Genomic DNA, 24,937 nt, shown 5'->3' on the forward strand with positions numbered 1-24,937 from the left:
CTGACCATTTTTAATCCATCGATCTACACTGCGTGCTTTGGTGGAATTATTTGTTTGGATGATAGCAGAATCTACAACTACAATTTTACGAAAGGTTAGAAAACTATGTCTAAAATAGGAAATTGCTTTTTCTATAGCTCTAAGATATCCACCAAAATGGTTAATAAAAAATAAAGAAAGCTTTTAAAATAATGTTTGTTTAATAATGAACCAATTGGTTCTTTATTAAATATATCCTTAGTATCTTTTCATTGTAAGAAATAGTAGGGGATGGACTTGTCCCCCATATCTAGAGAAAAATGTAAGCCTGTTTACACACAAATTGATGGTTCACCACTTGGCCAAAGCATACTGTGGGCCTCTTGGGCAAGGCTGCCACTAATTCATAAGGCTTCTTTGGTGAAATTAGAAACAAGGTACCCCCTCCAGGCAGACTCCCTTGTGCCATGGCAATCTCCTCCACTAAGAGGTGACCCTGCCTGTGAACTGCTCTGTGGTACCTGAGCAAAGCTGGTCATTGCAATATACCATTAAGCCTTTCCTCTTAGATAAGCTCAAAAGAATATTTAGCATACCGCCTGATGATGTTTCTTCTGGTATCGATAAAAGGGGTGAAAAACCTAAGGAACAAATTATTTGCTGTAGTATTTATAACCATTGCTTTCATTATAATTAACTTTATTCAAATAAATTGGAAATTAAACTACTATAACTTGGCTCTGATCAACAAATATCCATCCACATTATGCATTTACCCATTTATACAAGAACTGGAGAATATAGTTCCATACAATGTAGACAAAAGAGGATTGAATTATTTTGCTTGGAGAGTAAAGAATATTTACCATGAATATCCTGCCAGAGGAAACTGCCAGATGCTTTCCATCTTCTCTGAGTGCAGAACAAAAGGGAACTGGCTTAAGATAGATAATTTGGCTCTGAAAAGAATTACCTAGCAAAAAGAACAATAAAATTAGTTTCTAAGAAACATTTTTTAAAGGTAGATTGTACCTTGAGAAAGATTAAGGACTTTATTTGCCCACATATTAAAATCTCATTTTTCCTTTCCTTTGGAAATATAGAGATAATTTGTAGATAAAGTTAGCATTTTTAATTGCAAAAAAATCAATAAAAGCATAAAGAAAAGCCCTCATATATCCTCTTCTTATTATGGGAGAACTATTTTTTGCATAAGAAAATATCCCCGCTTGTCTAGAACAAGATAGTGGAGAAAATGTATCTGGAGGAAAGGTCAAAAGAATAAATAGTTTCAAATACTAGAACTTTTGCCATTGCAGTCTTATAACACAAAATACCATTACACAGAAATAGTTGAAAAGCAAAGCAAAAAAGAAAGGAGATACATATATATTGTAATGAATTATTTGAGCAAAGAAATCCACAACCTAACTCCTACCATTTCAGTACTGTAGATAAGAGCACTGGATTAGATGACAGAAAATTGGAGTCCTAACCAGCTGTGTAACCTCAGGCAATTCAAATCACCTCTCTAAATCCTCAGTTTTCTCATCTGTAAAATTATGTGGCTGCACTAGTTACTAATGTTCCTTCTAGTACTAGGACTTTTTTTTAATGCTTCTCTACTTCTTTATATTCTAAATACCTCAGAGTTCTCAAACTTTTGTGTGCATTAAAATCACCTGGAAATTTGTTCAAAATGTAGATTTCACCAACCAGAGATCCTGGGACCCTCCTCAGAGATTCTGACTCAGCAGGTAGGGACCAAAGAATCTTTTTCACACACTCTCTGAATCCATTGCAGGACAGCCAAGAAACACATTTAAGAAACGCTTGACTAAAACATAATTTCCTGGAGAACAGGGACAATGTCTTATTATACTTTGCACATTGAGTAACTAGAAGAGTGCATGGTACAGAGGAGATACCCCAGATGGTATGATTTGATGAACTATTTCTTGAAAGATTGATTCATATTCATTATATCAATTAATCTTTGTCATTATCTGACTCTCTAATGGGAAGATGAATATTTCCAGCAGAGGGAAAATAGGATCTATACAGTTTCTTCAGTAGCTACAAATTGATGTAGAATTGCTTTGTAAAATTAGCATACAAAACAAAGAAATCATCATAACTCCTCTTCAACATAGCTCCTCTCCAATCCCCAATTAAAAAAAAAAACTGAATTCTGCACTTGTATATTCAGTGGCATAATAAAAGGGATGCTCTTTTTCATCTGAAAAATGTAAGCCTGTTTACACACACTAACTTTACCATGCTTTACTTTACCATGCTAGAAAATCAAGCTGTCACATCAAACCTAAGACAGCTGTCGCTTGCACCACCTGAGCCAAATGTCATCCTTCTTCTCTGTGGTTTTTGATTCTGCTGTGGGATCTGGTGGGAGTTTGCCTCCCTGCCTGGCTTGTAACATGAGTCTCTGTGACTATGAGTCTCAAATTCCTTCTCATTTCACCTCATGTATATTAATAGAGAGATTAGATTCACTTTTTTCTTGAATAGCTAATCGCTTGTCAGCCAACATCCAACTGTGCCATACCAGGTCAAATTCGAGGAAAAGGACAGTGACTTCAGGCTGAAAAATAGAATCTTAGCGAAAATTGCACCCAGAACAGGACCTCAGACTTGTCACCCAGACATGAAAGATTTATTTTCAATTACAAGTCCGAGCTTAATGTGAGGGCACCCAGGGGAGATTCAGATCACTGGTTCTTCTAAATTGACCTTCTACTTGTTTCAATATTTCCTTTGCTATTGAACAGCATTATATGACCCTCTGAGTTGAAGATCCATATTAGCTACCGTAGGAATTGCAAGGCTAGGAAAACTTTTGAACAATTCCTCCAACCGAAGGCCAAGTTCCATGAATCATTTCTTACTTGGTGAGCTCTTACTGGTTAATACAGCAATCAATTTGGAGCTTTGGACAACACTTCCAAAGGATGGCAAGGGCCAATGTCACCATGTGACTTAAGCTTGAATAGAACCCAAAAGCAAAAAATTATTCCAATTTTCAATATTAGAGGAATATTGAAATTAATTGTTAACAGCGAATTAAAACCTGCCATATATCCCTTTGGCATTCATAAATAAGATTACTGGAGGCTAGCTGATGGCACTGCTACCCTGGTCCCTGGAATCAGTGGTTTGCCTCAGGATATTTCCGATCCCTGCTCTAGCGCCTTCATGCACATTTAGCAGCTGCACCGAAATCTGCACCATATGGTTCTAATAGAGGGTTCGCTTGTCTTTTCTGAACAGCTAATTGGAATCTCCTAGGAAAAATATATATAACATTGTGATTTAAAATTTGATGGAGTCAGTAGTTGGAATGTTAAAATTTAACAGAGATCTAATTATTGGAAAGTAGCTTACTGTAATTTTCTTTAGATTGCAATTTTCACCACTTCTGACTTGAGACTTTTTCAACCTGTTTCTGGAGCACTGTTTTTTTTTAACCTTTGAGTCTAGCGAGTATGCCCATAACCGTGCATATCTGAGTTAGAAAGAATAAACATATTGCCTTCACTTGGTTTATGGACATTTAGTTTTTCCTTAGTGATTGTGTCTGCAAATAATTAGAGACATTTAGTTTGACCTCAGTGGTTTTGTCTATTTGGTGTCAGGAAAGGTGTCTTATTTTCTGGTATTGTCGACTAATCGACATATGCAGCACCATGCTTGATGAAGCAATTCAACTCATTGTCCATACATACTTACACAAGAATGCACAAAATGAACTGTTCATGTGCCAGAAGGCAGACTAGCTCTGCTTGTAGTCTTCCCTGTGGAGAATATTTAGGCTGAGACTTGGGGGCTAAGCAGGAGTTTACCATCTAAGCAAGCCAAAAAGCAGTGCTACTCAGTAGAGAAGAAGCTATGGAAGAGAATGGTGAAGTGATGCAGTCAGAGCCAGACTCCTTCTCACTTATAATGACTAAAGTATTTTGATGACTTGAGATTTAAAGAGAATATTTGAGATTTTTGTAATAGCTAGGCTCTTTTTTGAATAGAAAATTTATAATAAGAATTACAAAGGAAATTCTAAATGTATTGAGTATTAGTATATATCAATATTCTCCTTTCCCCTTGGTTGTATTTTAACAACCCAGTCAAAAACCACGTTCAGGGGCAAATTTTCATAACCTAAGATTCAGTGATGGATGCTTTGATCTAACACCAAAAGCAAAGGAATAAACTCAACTTCATCAAAAGTTAAAGTTTCTGACATCAACAGACATTATCAAGAAAGTGAAAAGACAAACTTCAGAATAAGGGAAAATAATTGAAAGCCATTTATCTGATAAGGGCTTATTATCTAGAATACATAAAGAACTTTTAAAACACAGCAACAACAACAAAATCAAACAAACAACCCAATATTGAAATAGGGAAAGGACTTGAGAAGACATTTTTCTGAAGTTATACAAATGACAAATAAGCATATGAAAAGTTGCTCAGCATCATTAGCCATTGGAAATGCAAATTAAAACCATCAGATACCATTTCACACCCACATGAATGCCCATTATTTAAAAATTGGAAAACAGAAAGTATTTGAGAGGATGCAGAGAAATTGGAATGCTGGTGCAGTGTTGGTGGGAATATAAAATCATGAAGCCACTATAGAAAGCAAAATTATATTTCCTCAAAAAATTAAATAAAGAATTATCAAATGACCCAGCAATCCCACCTCTGTCTTTATAGCTAAAGAAAGTGAAAATGGGGCCTAAAAGGGATACTTGCATATCAATGTTTATACTAGCATTAATCACAATAGCCAAGAGTTGGAAACCCATGTGTCCATCAACAAATGATGGAGAAATAAAATATGGTACATATACATGATAGAATATTATATGGCCATAAAAAGGAATGAAGTTCTGAGACATGCTGCTGCATGGAAGAAACTTGAAAATATGTGATTAAGTAAGCAAAACACACAAGGACAAAAATTGTATGATGTCACTTAGATATTCGGAAATAGCAAATTCACAGAGACAGAAAGTAGATTAGAGGTTATCAGGGGATAGGGGAAAGGAAGAGTGTATGTTTGGTGCTTATGGAATATTTGTAAATAAAATTAAAGAAAAAATCATTTTAAAATGTCAAGTTCATTTAGCTAGATGCTACATCAGGCAAGAAAGCAGAGTGATAGAGTTCTACTAGGAATTCATCCATTTGTTATTTATTTATTCATTAAGGGATCTTTGTCAATGATGAAGTACCAGGGACTGTGTTAGGTGGCAGGGACATATAGACGTCCTCTTGTTTATTCATGGAGATAGACCAATATGGCAATGGCAATGTTTTATACATATAATAGCTATTGTATCACAGAATATATAATAATAGAATAAATTATAAAATTATATGCGTTTCAGGTAAAAATTATCAACAGGTGATAAAGTTAGAGGTTAAAGGTGTATTGAGAAATATATTTACAAGATCTCAATGTACCTACTTTTCACATTTATCTGCGAAGAGAAGGCTAGTAACCTTCTAACAATGAAACCTGGCAATTGCCACCTTTACCAAGCAGAGATGGGATAAAACCACATCATGTGCCTCCTGTTATGATGCACTGAGAAGAACACCTCACTATAATGCGCTTCGTGCCCAAAAGTCATAACCTGACGATAAACATGAGAAACATCAGACAAAACCCAACTAAAGGACATTCTACGAAGGTAGGATTTTGTAGAATTTTTGGAACTATTCAAAAAATGTCAAGATCAACAAAAGCAAAGAAAAACTGATGAATTGTTGCAAATTAAGGAAACTAACTGGAAAACAAAATTTCACATGTAATCTCAGATTGGATGGATAGGTAGGTAGACAGACAGACAGACAGACAGACAGACAGACAGACAGACAGACAGACAGACAGACAGATAGATAGATAGATAGATAGATAGATAGATAGATAGATAGATAGATAGATATGGACAGATGGTAAAAAGACAATGTGTGGGGAGGATTTTGGGTGAAAGGTATATGGAATTCTTTGTACTATTTTTAAATGTATCTATAATACTGAACATACTCAAAAATCTTAAAGTAACTAAATCAGTCAAATTAGTTTTTAGTAGAGAAAAATAAAATTAAAATAGCAGTTAATGAATATCAGATTTTACTAGTCAGCCACTAGGATGACATTTATCTTATCAAAAAATCCTGTGATGTTCGCAATAAAATAGATCACATAACATGGTTTAGTTAATAATCATATGCAATCAGCTACATTGTTTGTTATCTTTATCCATTACCCAGACTTTATCTCTATATTTCTCTTTTTATTATTTATGACTTTCTCACACATGGATCAGCTGGTGTCGATTAAAGAATACAACCCTCCTTCCCAACAAGTCCTAACTATTTGCAGTTGATTGCTGCTGCTTTTTATAATGGCTGAAAGAACTCACACAATGCTTAACTTTTTTTTTTTTTGCTACTTTTTATACTCTCTTTCTCCAAAGTTTAAAAATATGTTACTAATCTGTTAGCAGTTTTACTGACTATTCCAAAATAATGAGTAGCCAACAAATCATTGCCTTATATTTAATCACCATCGCAGTATTTTGACTCACAAAGCTGTTGTCATTATAGTACAACCCAATTAAAATGAATTGAATTTCAGGGAATTATGCACGGTGAGTAAAAGTATGTTATTTACTCTTCATAGGATTCCTGAAATTTGTTTATATTGTAACAAATACCCTTCGTACCCAATTAAAATGTACAGGACAACATATGTATTTTGAAGTGTTTTGCCAACTACTGTCTATAATTTAGTTTGAACATCTCTATGATAAGTTTAACTTTGTTGCCTACAAATATACTTTAAACTTTTTTGTATTTAAACAAAATTTTCCTTTTAATTCCTTTGGAATTTACATATTTTCCAAAACAAATGGAAGAATGTTTTACTGGTTTTAAAAAATAAGATAACTTTTATTTAGTTGATTAAAGCCAAAATATTTTTCACAACAAATATTAAGGCATTCTCTCTTGGGTAACATAACTTTTAGGGTAGGTGCTATTATTAATATTTTCTATTGACTGTCAATATTGTCTGAGACTAAGAGGGACTAAATAATTTGCTCATTCATTAATTGCTTACACACCCAAGTTGTCTTATTATGTCTGGCAGAGCTCAGTCTTTTCATAATACTAAATCTGAGAAGAAAGTCAAATGCCTCTCTTTGGTGGATGGGGGTTGTACGGATCTGAGTAAAACATGTTCACAAATGAAATCCATTCCTATGGGTGTGAACCCATCATAAGTTAGACATTTTGATGAGGTTATTTCAGTTAAAGTAGGGCCCACCTCCATCTGATGAGTCTTTATTCAATTACTGGAGTCCTTTAAAAGCAGAATGAAATACAGACAGTAAGAGATAAAGCCATGAGAATCAAGAAGCTGAAGGTCAGCAGAACTTGGGAGAGATGGGAGAGGCCAGGAGAGGCCGCCATGTGCATTCCCATGTGACAGAGGAGCCCAGGGCCAAGGAAACTGTTAACCAGTGACCGAGCCCTTGGGGAGAAAGCATCACCTTGGTGATGCCTTGATGGGGCTGTTTCTTGACCTCAAAACTATGAGCCATTAAATGTCCATTCTTTACACCATCCCTGTAGAGTATCTGCTTAAAAGCCTAAGACATTAAAACATCCTCTAACTTGGTGTCGTTGGTCCAATATTCTGAGCTAGGCTTGCTGGTCCCTGTCCTCTTTCTCTCTCAGCCGGGCACCTATCCAGGACTGTCCCAGTTTTCTCCCATTAAAGCTACTGCTATGCATTCAAGGTCGTTTTCCACGAGATTGGCTGCTGAGAAGGTTGTTCCCAATCTCCCACTTCACTGCTGCTATCAAAAAGTGTTAATAGATGGTAACAGACCATTATATCATTAATATATTCCTTCCTTCCTTCAACAAACATGTAGAATGGTGGTTTTGCTTCAGGTGCAGTGGCACACCCAGTCCAGAGAAGATAAAGATGAACAAATTATAAATACAATATTATGAAGTGTACACACAATGGGAGCACATAAGAGAGACAGAAATGAACATCAGAACGTGGGAAATTTATAAAATTTTATACCCTTTATTGTCCCTAAATTATAGTTCCTCAAGACCCTTCTCATGTGATAGCCATTGTAGCACCTTCGATGTCATGCTTTGAAGTAAACCTTGTATAGAAATCACTAGGCACATTACTGTATAACTAGAACTATCAGGAATGAAAAAATGTGATTTCTTTTCTCTCAATAGCCCCTTTAAGTGGAGATTTCTTCTTTTTTACTTCTTTGTGACAGCAGTTATTCAGAAAGCATAAGAATTTTGTCAAGTTTGATGCCCATTTTATTGCTCAGATTCAAATAGATGAGAAGTGCACAATAGCTGAAAGAGGGGAATGTTTGCTAAGATTTTCCTGAAATCCAAACCAAGAAGTCTGAACACTAGCAGCCTTGGGTTGGATGGGGAACGGGGCATTGGTCAGCTGGTCATGGGACTGGAGTTAATGCTGACTCTTTCCCTAGTATTGTGGGCCATTTTGAAGTGGGAAGGGTGTACATAATTCATAACTGAGCAAATCATGGCCTGTTTTCTCTTCATTACTGTCTACAGTCAGCAAATACCATCTGGTCACAGATATTTTAATATTCTGGGGGGTGTCATGATATGTTAAAATGTGAATGGCTAAGTTCATATATCATCTTAGCTATGGTGTCCATCTATTTGGTCAGGCAAGCACTGGCTTGATCATTACCATCAGGGTATTTTGTGGATTTAAATCATTGATCTGTTGATTGTATCCATGACCGATTACATCTACAATCAACTGAGGGGATTGCCTTCAGCGATGAGAGAAGTCTCATTCAACTGGTTGAAAGCCTTAAAGAAAGAGCTCACGATTTCATCATACTGAAAGAATATTTATCTCTACTTCAGCCAGCCAACTTTTCCTAAGGAATTCATCAAATCCCTCACTTAGGTTCCCAACTTGCAGCCTACCCGAATGAATTTGGACTTGTCATTCCTTGTGGTCACATGACACAATTCTTATAATAAAACTCAAGATCTGTGGAGAAAGAAGTGACTGGACTTGGCAACTGAGTAGATAAAGAGAACTATCACATTGGATTTTCAGTTGGATTTTTAGCTGGGAGGATTTGGATTTTTAATCCCCAAGTTTTAAATCTTGGTTTAGATTTAAGATGCAGCATCTTTTATAAGCTATGCTGTCAGTTCGGTTTCTCCTGAGAACACTGACTAATACAGTTTGAGAATAATATAGAGTTATTGAACTCACCTGCTTACCTTGGAGATGTTGAAAATATTGGGAATTTGGGTACTGAAAAACAAAGAAACACCTTCAGGCATTTCGTTTCCAGGCATCTGTTAACAGCCACCTTCTTTCCCACTGCATACCTCCATGTCTAGCTAACAGTAATTAAAAGACTTAGTCAATAACTCAGTTTGCTTTTCCAAAGTATGAGCCATTGAAGAGCAAATTATCTCATGCAAATTAATAAATAACTGCACCAAATGTAAAATTTTGGAAATACCAACAAGATATTTGACAAAAAGATATCACAGTTATTTCAAACAAAGCTTTTTCCAGAGGCTGCAAACAAAAAGGAAATTATTTTTGCCTTAATGCTTATTACTTTCTAAGAAGGCTTTAGACAGTAACTTTCAAGAGAACCCAATAGGAAGGAAGTCAGCTAGAGTCAAGATGGTATAGTATATTCCTTTTCCCTACCCGGGACCCAATTGTTCAATTTGGGGAATTTTAAAACATCATATTTTAAACAATCTTGACTCAAAGATAAATGAATGTAAACTATCCAAACATGTCTTACCATAAGGATTTTATTTTATTATAGCTGTGATTATGAACAGAATATTTTTCAAAATTCAGTCTGGTGACAGAAAAGAGGGTAGACTTGCTTTCTGGAAGGTTGAAAGTTGGAGAACATTTCACCAGTTTAAAAAGAAAGGAGGAGCACTTGGGTTAAATCAGTGGCATAAAGTGGAAAGTAGGAGACAGAAACAGAAAGCTGGGAAAGAAGTGACTGGACTTGGCAATTGAGACGATAAAGAGAGTTAGCCCGTGAGATTTCCAGTTGGATTTTAAGCTGGGAGGATTTGAGGTTTTAATCCCACCATTTTAAATCTTTTAGACTTAAGAGGCAAAATCCTTAATGAGCTATTTTTCTGATCCACATTTCCAAGGCTCTAGAAGAACGCCTCACTTTTATTCAAAGTCTCACATACGGTATGGTCTCTATTTTGAAGCACGTATCAATTGGATCCAAAGAGACAGCATTGTCATCTGTATCCAAGCAACAGCATTGATAAACACTGCAAATGTCCTTCCTGCCTCTTCATAGCCTGCTCTAAGTAATGTGGACACGAAAAATATATTTTTGATTTAATGTTTATAGAAATTAAACACAAGCATAGACACTCAAGTCGTTCCCTGCCAAAGGAATCACTAACGTCTTAAATTTCTGACCTTCTTTCTAGATGTCATTTCAAATGCAAACAGTTGGCATAGTTCCTGGTCCCAGGTTCCTTTTTGAGTGCTTTTAGTTTTTTTTCCCCTTAAGAAATACCCAGTGTTCTTTTCTGTTTCACATTCTAAAGATGTCGTGTCTGAAATTGTATTGTAAGAGACCAGAATATAGATTTGGTCAACCGATAAGCTGCAGGGCTGTTGCTAGACAACTTAACTTAGGTTCTTTCATTCTCTTTACCGTCAGCCTATCAGCAAGCTGTCTGAGTGAGGGGTACATCAGGAACTCAAGCAAATACATTGGCTGCAGTGATTATCTGGTTTATTTATTTATTTTCCCCTTGCCCAATTTATTTTAGGCCCAACCTGATTTTTTCCATATCAAGGACCTATTGGTTCATGTTCAATTGCCTGGTTTCTCTCTAACTCCTGAAATAATCCTAATTACTAGATCGAGTAAACATCTAATTGAGGCCAGGCTTGCCCAGTAAATTGAATCAGATCAGTAGAATTAGTAGTTTCATGAGGGCACAACAATTGGTGTTTTTTGTTGTTGTTGTTGTTTTTTTGGCAGAGTTGTTTTGGAGGTGAGAACATGATATTTAAGTGAATTTTATTTGACCGTATAGTTGAATGACATTTGTACTGGATACAAGGATCAGTGAAATAATTATGGATTTTATCAGTTAGCCTTAACTTAAAAGTAGCAATTTTTGAAAGTTTTATTTCTTGAATCAAATAAATTAAACAGTTGAAAGATTTTTCTGGAAAGTTTTGCTGCTTTCTCCCCCCCCCAAAAGGAAAAGAGTTTGTTTTTATTGTCATTATAGTTCCATCACACAAAACAATAACAATGTGTGCCACTGTGTTAGGGCATCATTTAATCACACACTTTAAGAGCTTCTAATGAAGAAAGCTCTTAGCTTAGAAAAGACTAGCTAAGTTAATGACTACCTGCTAACAATAATTTCTTCGTTAAAGGAAAAATGTTCTTCCCCCAAATAATCATGAAGTTAAGCAGCAGTTACAGTTCTCTGCAAAACTGAGTATCCCTATGGCTGGACTTTAGTTGTGTGGTTCAATATAAAATGTTATAGCTAGTCTGTTGAAATGATTCTACTGTTAAGTACATAGCAGCTAGGTGTAAAAATGTTGCCAATGCATATGACCTGGATAATTAACAAACTGTGTCTTTTTAGAGGTAGCAATTTACTTCACTTTCCTCCTTTTGTGCCCTTAGCAGAGCCATGGAATATTGTTTGAATGCAGCATCAGGAATCAAAGTTTTCCAGCATGAGGGATCACTTTATTAGATCTGAAGAGATGTGGTGTTACTGGCTGACTGGACTTAATAAAGAAAGTAGCTATCCATTATTTTTTCTGATTATAAAATTCAGAGTGGCTCTCTGAATTCATGTTAATTATTGATTGTGTATGTGCATATATATATAATTTGTAGATATGTGTATATTGTTATAAAATATATACACATTCTGTATGCATACATGTATTCATATATGTGCTTGCTATAGTATATACATGAAATAGAAATAAACAGTGAAGAAAATTGAGTACAAAGGCTAAAAGTAGAGCTTGACAGAATAACCTAGGGCATTCCAGGCCTAGGACACAGTAACTTTATCTGATTTCCTCCATTGTCCATGCTATGGTTTAACAGTACAATTTTGGGATTGAATTGATTTTGTTTAAACCTTTATCTTAAAAAGGCTACAGGATTTCTTTCGGAGGAAGGGAAGTTGCTCTTTGGAGGATTCATATGTTTTTACAGTATTGTTGTATAAATACAAACTATTTGGCCTGTTTACTAGAGTAGTTCAAATGATGAGCTAATAAAAGTGGAATGATAGAGGTGATATGATTTGGTTGATGTAGAGATAATTGTCTTATTGCTACCGTTCTCTAAATGCTACCCATTGAACTATGACTACTCTAGCAGTTGGTAAATCAATTTGTATGGAAATAGAAATTCTTAACCAGAGTGATACAATATTATTTCAAAAGGAATTAAATGCTGGGTTTCGTGTTGAGAGGCATAAGCTAGACTCAGAAATGAAATTTCTACATGGATATATTTGTAATATAGAATTATAGATAAGACGATACCTAGAATGTTTAGAATGTTTTCTCCTTCTCTCTCTCTCTCTCTCTCTCTCTCTCTCTCTCTCTCTCTCTCTTCCTCTCCCTCTCTCCCTATTTCCCATACTCCCTCTTTCTCACATACATATACACTCACCTCCTTTATCCTTCAACTTTCATTTCTGTCTAATGTGTAGTAATTCTTCCATAATATTGCTTTTAGAGTTCCTTCATCAGTCTGTCTTAATATATCAAAATTTTTTTAACAGGAGCCCTTAGGAATTTAAACTAATGGTTCTACCTTACACCAAAATTTATGCAGTACCAAATAGAGCTAAAAGAATTACCCATGTTTCTGTTTCATATTTTAGTATGCTCTCATTTACATAAATATAGAATATTTGAAAATGTTTCTTATAAGAGAGATCATACAAATTTCCTTTAAAATGCTATGCAGATTTTATATAAGATAAAGTATGACTAGAAAGGTATGTTTATTTGAATTCTATTTTTTTAATTTAAATTCAAACCCAAGATGATTTAGTATTTCTATTGTTGTACACATAAACATGTAAACACACATAAAACTGCACTAGATATTCTATTATTTCTTAGAATTTTTGGTCTGTTGAAAAAAGGAGTAAATATCTTCATTTCTTCATAATTTTCCAAGTTATTCAGAAGGATGTATATATTCATCTATTGTTTCCTGGAATTATCCTTAAAAATTTATCTATATATTCATTAGATTACAGATTTATTTCCTCAGTTGATAGATACTGTTATCACAGTCTGTTTTTCACAAATGTAATTAACTTCATAGCTTATTTTACAAAATAAAGAGGTATATTTCTTATTAAATAAAAGAAATTTTATTATGAACACTGACCACCATTGTTGATTTTCTATAATGGATGTGCAGTAAGAGAATAATCTGAAATTTTTTAAGTTATCTCTGTTAATTTATTGAGATTGGAAAATCTATCCCTGAGTATAATTAATCAGTTCATATGTAATATAGCTATAAACAGTTTCTGAATAATATATGAATATTCCATAAAATGGAATATTTTATGAAATACTTTTCCACTTACACCAAATGCGGAAATATAACAGAGGGTAGATGTTTGTTTGCCAAGTTATAATTAACACATTGTAAAAGCTATTGTCGGTGAAGTGAATGTACATGATTATATTACTACGGTAACATCTTTGACTCTTCCCTCTACAACTCCTGTCTCCTTTTTCAATTGCTTTTGCTACTCTGCCTTTCAGATTCTTGTTACCTCTACCCTACCTCCATTCTCTCCATTATGCAACATAAACTCATGACTGTCAGATGCACTCTTAGGCAGTTTTGAGCATTATAGAAATGATATGAACATGAACGTCTCAAAAATTTCAATCATTCCTCACTGTGAATGGGTAAATCTCCTCAGTTTAGCATTTAAGATATTCCATTGCTTGGTCCCAAACTACCTCTAACATAGTGATTCCTTCTCAATCATGTACTACGATTGATCAACAAGAAATGTCTATCCAGATACCTGCAAAGTTTTGCGTACAAATTTATGGAGTTTGTGCAACCCCCGTCACAAGTCTTAGAAAAACATCCCTGCTCTACCTAGCATGTCCTGCCACTTTGCTGCACACACCTTAAATTCCAGCTATGAGCCACTTAAGGACTGATATGGTGTTTTATGCAAAAGCCACATGTTCTCACGTGCCCATGATAATACCAAAATGCCTCCACAAAGGACTTTCCCTCTAGAACTTCTCCCTCCAGGTCTTTCGGGACGTGCTCAGTTTTCTCTAGCTGCTCATAGAGGTATCAATTCCAAGATACCTTTTACCTGAATAACTTGAGAAGCATTTGGGGAAGATGGATGTCATTTTTAAGACTGCAGTCACTACTATTTCTCCGAAAGTTAATCCTTTTATTCCTGCTAGAAATAGTGTTTAACAAAGCAGCTAGACTGTACTCACCTGGATTAATACATGCTTCAACTGTATTTAAATTCTATGTCAGCTTGATGCATATCAACTTTAAAGGGTTGTTCTTAGACATCTGTTTATTTCTGTTTTCCAGGTTTCTTGAGTACAGGGGATCAGGCTGCAAAAGGAAACTATGGACTCCTTGATCTTATACAGGCTTTAAGATGGACTAGTGAGAACATTGGATTCTTTGGTGGTGACCCTTTAAGAATCACTGTTTTTGGATCTGGCGCTGGGGGTTCATGTGTCAATCTGCTGACTTTATCCCATTATTCTGAAGGTAACCGTTGGAGCAATTCAACCAAAGGTATTATTCAGGTTGCAAATTTTGACAATTTTGGTGTCTGCATGCCACCACCATCAGTAGTGTGTGATGCTCTGTATATATTTCTCTGTTCAAACTGAGTATTAAGTAGAACGCAATAGCTCTTTAAAACTATGTTTCTCCAGCTTTCCTGTGCATGTTCAAATTTTTGTCAAACTCTTTTCTTTTGTACACTGCGGCACTTGGTAAGGATACCCTTGCAGGAAGACTTCAACATAGTTTGCATTATAGTTACTTTTCTTTCCTCCACAGGATGATTCTTGGGTAAATCAGACAAAGACGTTCACTGTTCTATCATCTCTGTTTACTGAGTAATCAAAATCAAAGGAAAGATTGTTTTTAAATCCAGGGATTGTACATAACCTATTGTCAAGACATAGACACTTAAAACCATTTATTTAGTGTGAACATAATAAAGCAGTTGCAAGCTAGTTTGGAAATGTGGTGTTTCACTTTTTATATAACTAGAGAATGGACGTTTGATTATTTTGCATGCATGATCCAAAATTGTCAAAGCATTGAGGTTGCTAGCAGAGCTTTGAATTAAAAAGAAAAATATGTTTGATTTTGTTTTTTTTCTATTTTCAATTCCAAGTGTTATTTTTTCCCTCTGAAGCTTGGTGAAGCAGTATGGAGCACAGAGGCTGCTTACATCCATGAAATATTTTTTAGGTCTCCATTTTCTAGCATTGACACCCTATTTTCCAAAACACCTGCCCAAGATTCATCATGTCTTGTCATTCTTTTGACTCTCATTTTTCCATGAGTTTAGTCATCCATGAAAAATGCATTAGTTTGAAATATCCACAAGAACAGAAGAGTTTGGTTGAAGAAGTCTGCAAAAGCAAACTTTCTCTCCCTTATTTTCACATTATAGATAGGAAGATACAGTATATGATATGTCAACATAAGATCATCTTGCATTTTCCACTTTTTTATTGTACTTTTATATAGATATTAAGGAAGTATATACTGGCATATAATTCATGAAGTATCTTAATTTGTAAGACTGAGTCATAAAATAAGCATCATATATAAAATGTTTGTTTTGGTGTCAAAGATAATGTGGAATTTCAAAAAACATTTGGAGAATTATATATTATAGACTTAATTTCACAACAGTTTATATAACATCTCTTTTACATTAGTTGGATTGTGATTTGAGATGACAAAATGGCACATACAAGGACATTTCCAATTGCATAGAGGTTTTGGTCTACAATGAAATGGCTTGTTTTTAGGTAACAAATTTTTGTTTTTAAACTGAACAGATTATATTGTTCTAGCCTAAGGACTATGCCAATAACAATATTTAGCTAGGATTACATTAGACAACCTGTGCACACTTTCAAGATCAATTGATCTCAAATTTTCTTTCCTCCTATTTTCTTCTATAATCATTTCTATATGTAAAGCAATAATGAGCATCAAATTCAGTTTCGGCTGGTATTTAAACTAGCTTTGGGCAAAGAGCTGAATCATCGGCTCACACTGCTATATTCTTCAGCTGATGGTGTGGTAAACCGTGGTGAACGGCTATGCAAACAGTTAAAAATACCTCATTCTATCACACTCTTCAGTGAAACCTGTCCACGCCTTGCCAGAGACTTGGACATAAGTTTGATCTAGTCTTAAGCCTCTCTCTACAGACAAAGCTTCCTGGTTTAACCAGGACATGCTCAGGAGATTTCTGGGACTCATTATACTGATTCTATGTCTCCAATACAAATATAGGCCTAAACTCTGCACAAAGGGCTATAGAAAACGTGAGAGTTCTGTGTACCAAGAATTAACCACATCTTGCATTCACATAACAAGCAGTCTTACTAATAATAAAATATATGGTTTCCCCATATACCATGCAGATGATATATTTTAGGCTGTATTTAACAAAATGCATACTTTCCACCTAGATCTATTTGGTATATTTACTGAAGTCATTGAACCCCTGAAATGGGGAAGTATTATAGAAATCGTTATCTTTATTTTAGTTGTAAAGTTTTCAGTTAGTAAAACATTACTCTGAGCATCTGAGCAAATGTTGACAAATAAACAGTCTATATATATATATAGCCTATATTTGTATCATTTGCTCTAGCATACTGTGCTTTAGAAAATTAAAATGAAGCTCATAAAGTCTTTGGAAACTGAAACAAATATGAATTTGTACTGTTTGGCTTTTTGTATATTTTTAAAACTATTCAGGAATACATAATAGATATTTTGATTAAGTATATATATTTGCAGAAAAATCTCATACTTTGCCTTTAATTCAGACATTGCTTTAGAATTTTTTGAGAAAAATTCTTATCTCATATCCACTTATGAATAATTGAACAAACATTCAAATAACTGAACTATAAAACTATATTTGGAAATTGATTCTTAGATGTACATTTTTAAATAAAAATAGATGAGTTATTATTTGAAAACAAGAATTTTTTTAGGAAATACTCTAATGAATGGATGCAGTGCATTTGTTAATTTGAATGGCACGCGGGTCTTATCTATGTGGCCGTGTTTTACAATTCTTAAATGCAATTAAATGAAAAGTAGTTTTGTTATTTATGATAAAATATAGTCATGCACATTCAACAGATGAAAAAGTTAAGTCACATCCTTTCCCACACGAAATCATTCTGCTGATGTGTTTCTTTTTTTTCTTTAACCTAGTAAAAGCACTTCAAATGTCATGTCTTTTTCTTAAAGATGCATATTTAGCACACTGTGTCTGACATGAAGACCTGGAAAGAGCATGTCTAAAGTGACATTCTGTTTTGTGTGCCTTCCAGGCCATCCTCAGAGCATTATCAACAAATCCTGAGCCCACATAGCTGTGTGAGCCCTCAGTATTTCCTGTTCAAATAGAATCTGGTTGAAACAAACATAGAGAACAATTTTGAAGGAAGAATGATGCACCAAAGAGGAGGAAATATCCCCCAAAAGACAATACAGAGCCTGATGGAGAATTTACTAAAGGGGGAAATATAGGTGTTAAACTGCTCATTGAAGACGATCTTTTGGGCGTTTTATCATTAGTATTTACACCCTCTTCTCCTCTCCATGCCTATTGCCTCTTTGAGACACTGCAAAATTTCAACTTCTTAACACCTGAGGCAGTTGCCAGTCAAAACCCAAAACTTAGATCCCTCCCTTCGATTCATGATACCCTGGGGATGGCTTTGTGTACCTTCTCTTAAGCAAAAAGTCATGATTTCCCTGTTTTTTGAGTTGTATCTAGGTTTTTTAAATATATATGTCTAAACTATCACATTATTGTTTTACCCCCGCATTAATTGAAGGCTAACTGAAAACTCTGTTGTTTCTCCCATAGGACTTTTTCAACGAGCAATAGCTCAAAGTGGAACAGCCCTTTCCAGCTGGGCGGTTAGTTTCCAACCTGCAAAATACGCTAGAATGCTGGCCACAAAAGTTGGTTGCAATGTTTCAGATACAGTAGAGTTAGTGGAATGTCTCCAGAAGAAGCCTTATAAAGAACTTGTTGACCAAGATATTCAACCAGCACGATACCACATAGCCTTTGGACCTGTGATTGATGGTGATGTAATACCAGATGACCCACAGATATTGATGGAGCAAGGAGAATTTCTCAACTATGATATCATGTTAGGCGTTAACCAAGGGGAAGGGTTAAAATTTGTTGAAAATATAGTCGACAGTGATGATGGCATATCAGCTAGTGATTTTGACTTCGCTGTTTCCAATTTTGTTGATAATTTATATGGCTATCCTGAAGGCAAAGATGTTTTGAGAGAAACCATTAAATTCATGTACACTGACTGGGCTGACCGCCATAACCCCGAAACCAGAAGGAAGACATTATTGGCTTTGTTTACAGACCATCAGTGGGTGGCACCAGCTGTAGCTACGGCAGATCTTCACTCAAACTTTGGTTCACCTACATACTTCTATGCCTTTTACCATCATTGCCAAACAGATCAGGTTCCAGCCTGGGCCGATGCAGCCCATGGAGATGAGGTCCCCTATGTGTTGGGAATCCCTATGATTGGCCCTACAGAATTATTTCCTTGCAATTTCTCCAAAAATGATGTGATGCTGAGTGCAGTGGTAATGACGTACTGGACAAATTTTGCTAAAACCGGGTATGTATATAAGGAATGAAGTTTGCCCTTAGTTTTAATAAAAATATCCCTCTAAGCATTTTACAGCAATTGGGCACCAATATTTATTTGGTGCCCAAATTATTTAATTTAATTGACTAATACCAGCAAAATATTAAGTCCCTTTATTTGAAAGCAATTTTATATTACATTGTTCAAAAAATTATCTAGCAGTTCTTGCTTTTTAGAAGTTTATTAAGAAAGGTGGTCTTTGTTGCATTATTCACTATTTGGTTTTTAAAAGCCTCTGGGTTTTTTAATTACACAGGTCTAATTATCATTGCTGTTCACTAATAACAGATATTATTTTATAATTTTACCAATTGACAGTGTTGTATAACCTTTGAGCCTCCCAAATGCCTTGTGAAATGAGCAGATCAGGTAGATGTTAAAACACATTCTAGAAACTTGATGACTCATTCCTTAGACTTTGAACTAGTACTATTTTGATTGAGAAAGTGAGTAAAACAATTTTGTTCTCATGATTCATTTTTTCTTTCCTAGTGACCCAAATCAACCAGTCCCTCAAGATACAAAATTCATCCATACCAAACCCAACCGCTTTGAAGAAGTAGCATGGACCAGATATTCCCAGAAAGACCAACTGTATCTCCATATTGGATTAAAACCAAGAGTCAAAGAACATTACAGAGCCAATAAGGTGAACCTCTGGCTGGAGCTGGTACCTCATCTGCATAATCTCAATGACATTTCTCAGTATACCTCTACCACGACTAAAGTGCCATCCACCGACATCACTTTCCGACCTACGAAAAAAAATTCTGTACCTGTCACATCAGCCTTCCCCACTGCCAAGCAGGATGACCCCAAACAACAACCAAGTCCATTTTCAGTGGACCAGAGGGACTACTCCACAGAGCTGAGCGTCACTATTGCGGTCGGTGCATCCCTGCTGTTTTTGAACATCTTGGCCTTTGCAGCCCTGTACTACAAAAAGGATAAGAGGAGACACGACGTTCACAGGCGGTGCAGCCCTCAACGCACCGCTACCAACGATCTGACCCACGCACAAGAAGAGGAGATCATGTCCCTCCAAATGAAGCACACCGATTTGGATCATGAATGTGAGTCCATCCATCCGCACGAGGTGGTTCTTCGGACCGCCTGCCCCCCAGATTACACACTAGCTATGAGAAGGTCACCTGACGATGTCCCCTTAATGACACCCAACACCATAACAATGATTCCCAACACTATACCAGGGATTCAGCCCTTACACACATTCAATACATTTACTGGAGGACAGAACAATACCCTGCCCCACCCTCACCCCCACCCCCATTCACATTCAACAACCAGGGTATAGCCAGATAAGAGAATCAAACTCTATTTTTTTTTTGACGGATTGCAGTATATGATTACTGAAGATTCCTTGGCTTTCAACCTACAAGACTCTTAATATTTAAATAAGGAGGAATATTATGTGAATATACATATCAAGAACTTTGGGGGTTTTGAAACAGTGAATTGTACATAGATACACAGATCAACTTTAAACATGGATCTCAATTGCTTGAAGCGATTGTTCTGAATGATACTTTGTCATTCACATTCAAGAATTGATTTTTTGAAGATTTAAGTTACAGTATGGGATTAGGCATGTGGAACACCAACCAGGAAAGACCTATGTCTGAAATATTTAAAAATTAAAAAACAAAAACAAAAACTATGAATATGCACAAGGGACACACCAATGGAATGTCAGATAATTCTCACCAGTTTTTATTTGGAGCCGTTTTATTGTGTAGACCATATTTACATATTTGGATAAGTACACAAAGCATCAATGCTGTTAATGGCCTTAGCAGAGGCTCATGCTGAAATTTGCCAGTAAAACACCGAAGTTTAAAGACTGGCAGGTACAACATTATCACATAAGTGCTGTCAGTATAAAGTTGTGGGGATAAAGGAAACTGGATATTTTTAGCACGATGTGCATGATAATTTATATGCTTGGTGGCTGTGCTGCTGATTAAGCCGTAATTAAAATTCTTCTCATCCCATTGGAGTTTTTTAATAGAAGCTTCCTCCATCAATTGGCAGAACCTAAAGAAGATTTTAAGGGGCAAAAATAATTACAATTAAATAATTCTTAGTAGTTTCAACAATAGAAGGGATTAGTTAATAAGTGTATTTGAAGAAATTTAGGTCTAGTGGTGAATACTAGGTGATATGAATCCCAGAAAAAAAAATCCCCGTGTTTTTAATGTTCCTTTTCATTTCCATCTAAATAATTTATAGAAATATAACCCTAATTGGTCATGTGTTACAAGATCTATGATTTACTGTGATTTTTGTTACCCTGTATTTTTGTTCCTTTTGGTAAGGTGAAGTGTGTCCAAAGAGTTATTTGCAGCAGTATTTTATGGTGCCCTGATATACCACTCTGATTACAGTTCTCAGTTAATTGATTTTCTCATGTTGCATGACAAAATGTTTACTAATAATTCAATATAAAGTTATGTCCCTCCTCATATCACTTATCTTTCTCGCTGAGGTTCAGTCACTGGAATTGACTCACGCAATCTCAGTAGAGTGAAATGTAGACCCAGAACCTAGAAAGAGAGTAAACACCTGGAGCATTTTAATCTTACATGTATATGTGATTTTAAGCAAATGTTCTAAAACCACAGGAAACTCTCCATCCCCCTGTTGTTTACTGGTAACAGTATATCACAGACCTTTCCAAATGTTTGTATATGTAATCAGATGTACATTTATATTAAAAAAAATAATCAAGATGGACTTAAAGAGCACATCCCTGATAAATACTTTCTCTCTTACCTGTACTATATTTCTATTAGACTAAAGTTATGTGATTTTTTTTTTACATTTTTTCAGATGACTAGCACTTTTGATAGTTTGTAAGATAATGAAAAGAACTTTCTCTGACAAACTAACTGCAGTAACAGAAACCTTTCTTTTCAGTTACTCTTTTTCAAGAATGAAAGATTATTATACAAAAAATTGTATACTACTTGATGGAAACCACTTTGTACATCCTGGCCATATCACTGGTCGTTGCGTGAAATAAAGATAATCTGGATAATGACTATTAGTCCAATGCTAAGAGACATGATTTTTGCTCATTAAAGAGCTAAAATGTTCATTGCTGTTTTGTCTTTTTTTAAAAAATCAACCAAAAAACGTGACTGTCTAAAAGAGTCATTTTTCTAGACCAGTCAGGTTTTTGAAGACACATAGTTGACTTCTACAGTGCACACAACTGTATATTTAAAGGCAAGTCTCATCTACCTAATGCCTGATGGAACTTTAATGTTACGAATTTATGAGCCCCAGGAACACATGATTGATATCAGTTTTGTATTTTTAGATACCTATTGTGCAAGTGTTGTAGAAATAAAATGCGCCAATTATTTTCAGTTAGAATACAGGTTCTAATTTTGATCATCCAAAAAAAGGTCTATTGGAAATAAACATGCGATATTTCATGGAATGCAAATAGCTAGGTTCATAATATAAGGCTGATTAAACTATCATAATGTAATGGGTAGAAAATTATTCTTCTAAGAGAATTAATAGCACCAAGGAAGACATTAAATGGTACTAAAAGATAAAGATCATTTGTTTCAAAGAATTTCTTGGCTTATGATTTCCCCTCCCAAGAGCATTATTAGGACCATGTAGATATTGTTCCATAATTTCAAATAAAAATCTCTGTTAGAAGAAAAAACTCTTCAGAATCCAGAGTGGTCTACATGCAACATTTGCCTGATGTAATTATGCTTTTAAGACTGTGAATTGCCAATATAAATCAATTAAAAAGAAATGTTTGACATCTGAAATATTGTTTAATCATAAAACTTTATTTTACTCTATGGATTAAACAAAAGATTAAAAAAACAGGGATAGAAATAACCAGAAAATAAGACATGAATGAATACTTCTCACGTGCATTAGTTGGCAAAACCAAACACTCTACTTTTATGTTTTGATGATGGCCATGCTTATATTTCTTTACTTATCTATTGTTCTGTGTTTATCCATCAATCTATCTATACCATAACTGACCCCTGTTATATTAACTTAGGAAAATGATTTTGGAAAACAAGGCATGGTCCTATTTTTTCTAAATTAAATTCTGTGTTCTTGTAGTGTAAACTTTGCTGAAGATAGAAGAGCTTAAGTTTTATTACTGTTTTTAAGTCATGTGAGAAAGTTATTGTAAATGAAATGTTAGTTGCTAGTTTCATAATTACAGCAGCTAGTTTTCTGAGTGTAAAATGATGTCTCACATCAAACAGGAGATTAAGTACTGTTTTTAAAACTGAAACACAGTTTTAAATGCAAGAAATATTTTGAATATTGTGATTAAATTTTAACCAACATATTTAAAGTATATTTGTTTAGATAATTTTCTTTAGAAAAAAAGAGAAAGTAAGCCACGAAATTAAAAATAATATTTTCCCATTATCTGTTAATTCAAATTTTCCTGCCTAGGATTAAATTGCAATAGTCAAGGCTGTTTAGAGTTCATGCAGACATTAAACCAAAAGAACGTCATTCCAATGTTTTGTTATTATATAAAATTATTGCCAAATGTTTGTCAGCCAATTCATGTTGTATTTGAGTATAATTGGAAGGTCAAAAGTAACAGATTTCTATTGAATATATTTAATAGAATATGTTCTATTAAATTTTTATTGAATATATATTGACTCGATAAAATCTAGTTGACCACTACAGATAAATCACAAGACTCATTAACTTTTATGCAAATTGGAATTTCCCTGCTAAAGATTTTTAAATATCTTATTTGAGTTTGGAAAGATTTTGCTAGCAATGCAAAGCAGAAAATCTCAATAAAGTATAGATTATTTTATTCTACATCTTAAGTAACTGTTGGCCTTGATGCTTTAATTTAAACTCTTTGATGTACGACTTGGAAACAACAAGTAAATGTTTTAAAAACAGTCAACTATATATAGTTCTAAGGAAGAAAACAGAATCGTAGGAATTTTCTTACAGAAAACAAATATCAAACAATTCTTATATCAATAACATATTTTTCAGTTATTTCACCTGCTGGTATTAACGCACATATTGATATCATGAAAGAATATACAAAATGTGGGAAATATGTTCCAGATTTAAAGATGCTACTACACATAAATTACTGGGATTCTTTCCTTTGGTGAGTTTGACTGAAATATTTTCACAGGACAAAATGATAAATGGAATTCTTAGGAAGCTGACAAACATCACAGCAGTTCTTTGATGTTAACAATTTTGATTTCTTCTGCTTTTGGTTCAAAGTACTGGCATTTTACTTCGTTTCCAGTAATTAGTTGTTATAGACTATCACTTTTTAATGTAAGTGAAAATTAGATAATTTGGCTATACTTGTGAAAACATGTTCCCAAATAAATTCAATTAATGGGCACTTCCCTGCTGAGATTTTGTTATCATTCATTTAATTATCTTGTCAAGCTTTACTGTTACAATTGTTTTAGCTTTTTAGTCAATAAACTAAGAGAATTTCTCCAACAGCCTTATACCTCTCCTGCACTTGATATGATAACCACGTACCCTTCAGATTTCCATCAGAGATCTCTAAAGAAATTTCCTACTGATGTGAAACATTTGGTGGCCAACTTGATTCATTTTCATAAGCATTCTGATTTGATTACATTCTGGTACTTTGCTAGATTTATACCCATGCCAGGAATCATTTCTATTTGATAAGAGCTGTGGAGAATACAAACTAGAAAATCATGTGCAGGGATGGAGTGCCTTCTCCTACTGGGACTTTATTTATTAACTGTATCATTATTATTACTTTTTAAATTTGCAGATTCAGACAATTCAGTG

At 34.7% G+C, this 24,937-nt stretch overlaps 1 protein-coding gene across 2 annotated transcripts in view; it reads left to right on the plus strand.

The window, feature by feature from the left end:
* The window catches only part of NLGN1 (neuroligin 1), a 714,506-nt gene extending 690,883 nt beyond the window's left edge, over positions 1–23,623 (plus strand). For both annotated transcript variants that reach the window (XM_077161064.1, XM_077161065.1), the window contains 3 exons: positions 14,712–14,924; positions 18,277–19,066; positions 19,589–23,623. In XM_077161064.1, coding sequence (XP_077017179.1) covers positions 14,712–14,924; positions 18,277–19,066; positions 19,589–20,411 — 1,826 coding nt within the window. In that variant the 3' untranslated portion in view covers positions 20,412–23,623. The remainder of the gene's footprint in view (positions 1–14,711; positions 14,925–18,276; positions 19,067–19,588) is intronic.
* Positions 23,624–24,937: the final 1,314 nt, after the last annotated feature.

This window comes from Tamandua tetradactyla, chromosome 5 (genome assembly GCF_023851605.1).
Source record: "Tamandua tetradactyla isolate mTamTet1 chromosome 5, mTamTet1.pri, whole genome shotgun sequence".
Taxonomy (NCBI): domain Eukaryota; kingdom Metazoa; phylum Chordata; class Mammalia; order Pilosa; family Myrmecophagidae; genus Tamandua; species Tamandua tetradactyla.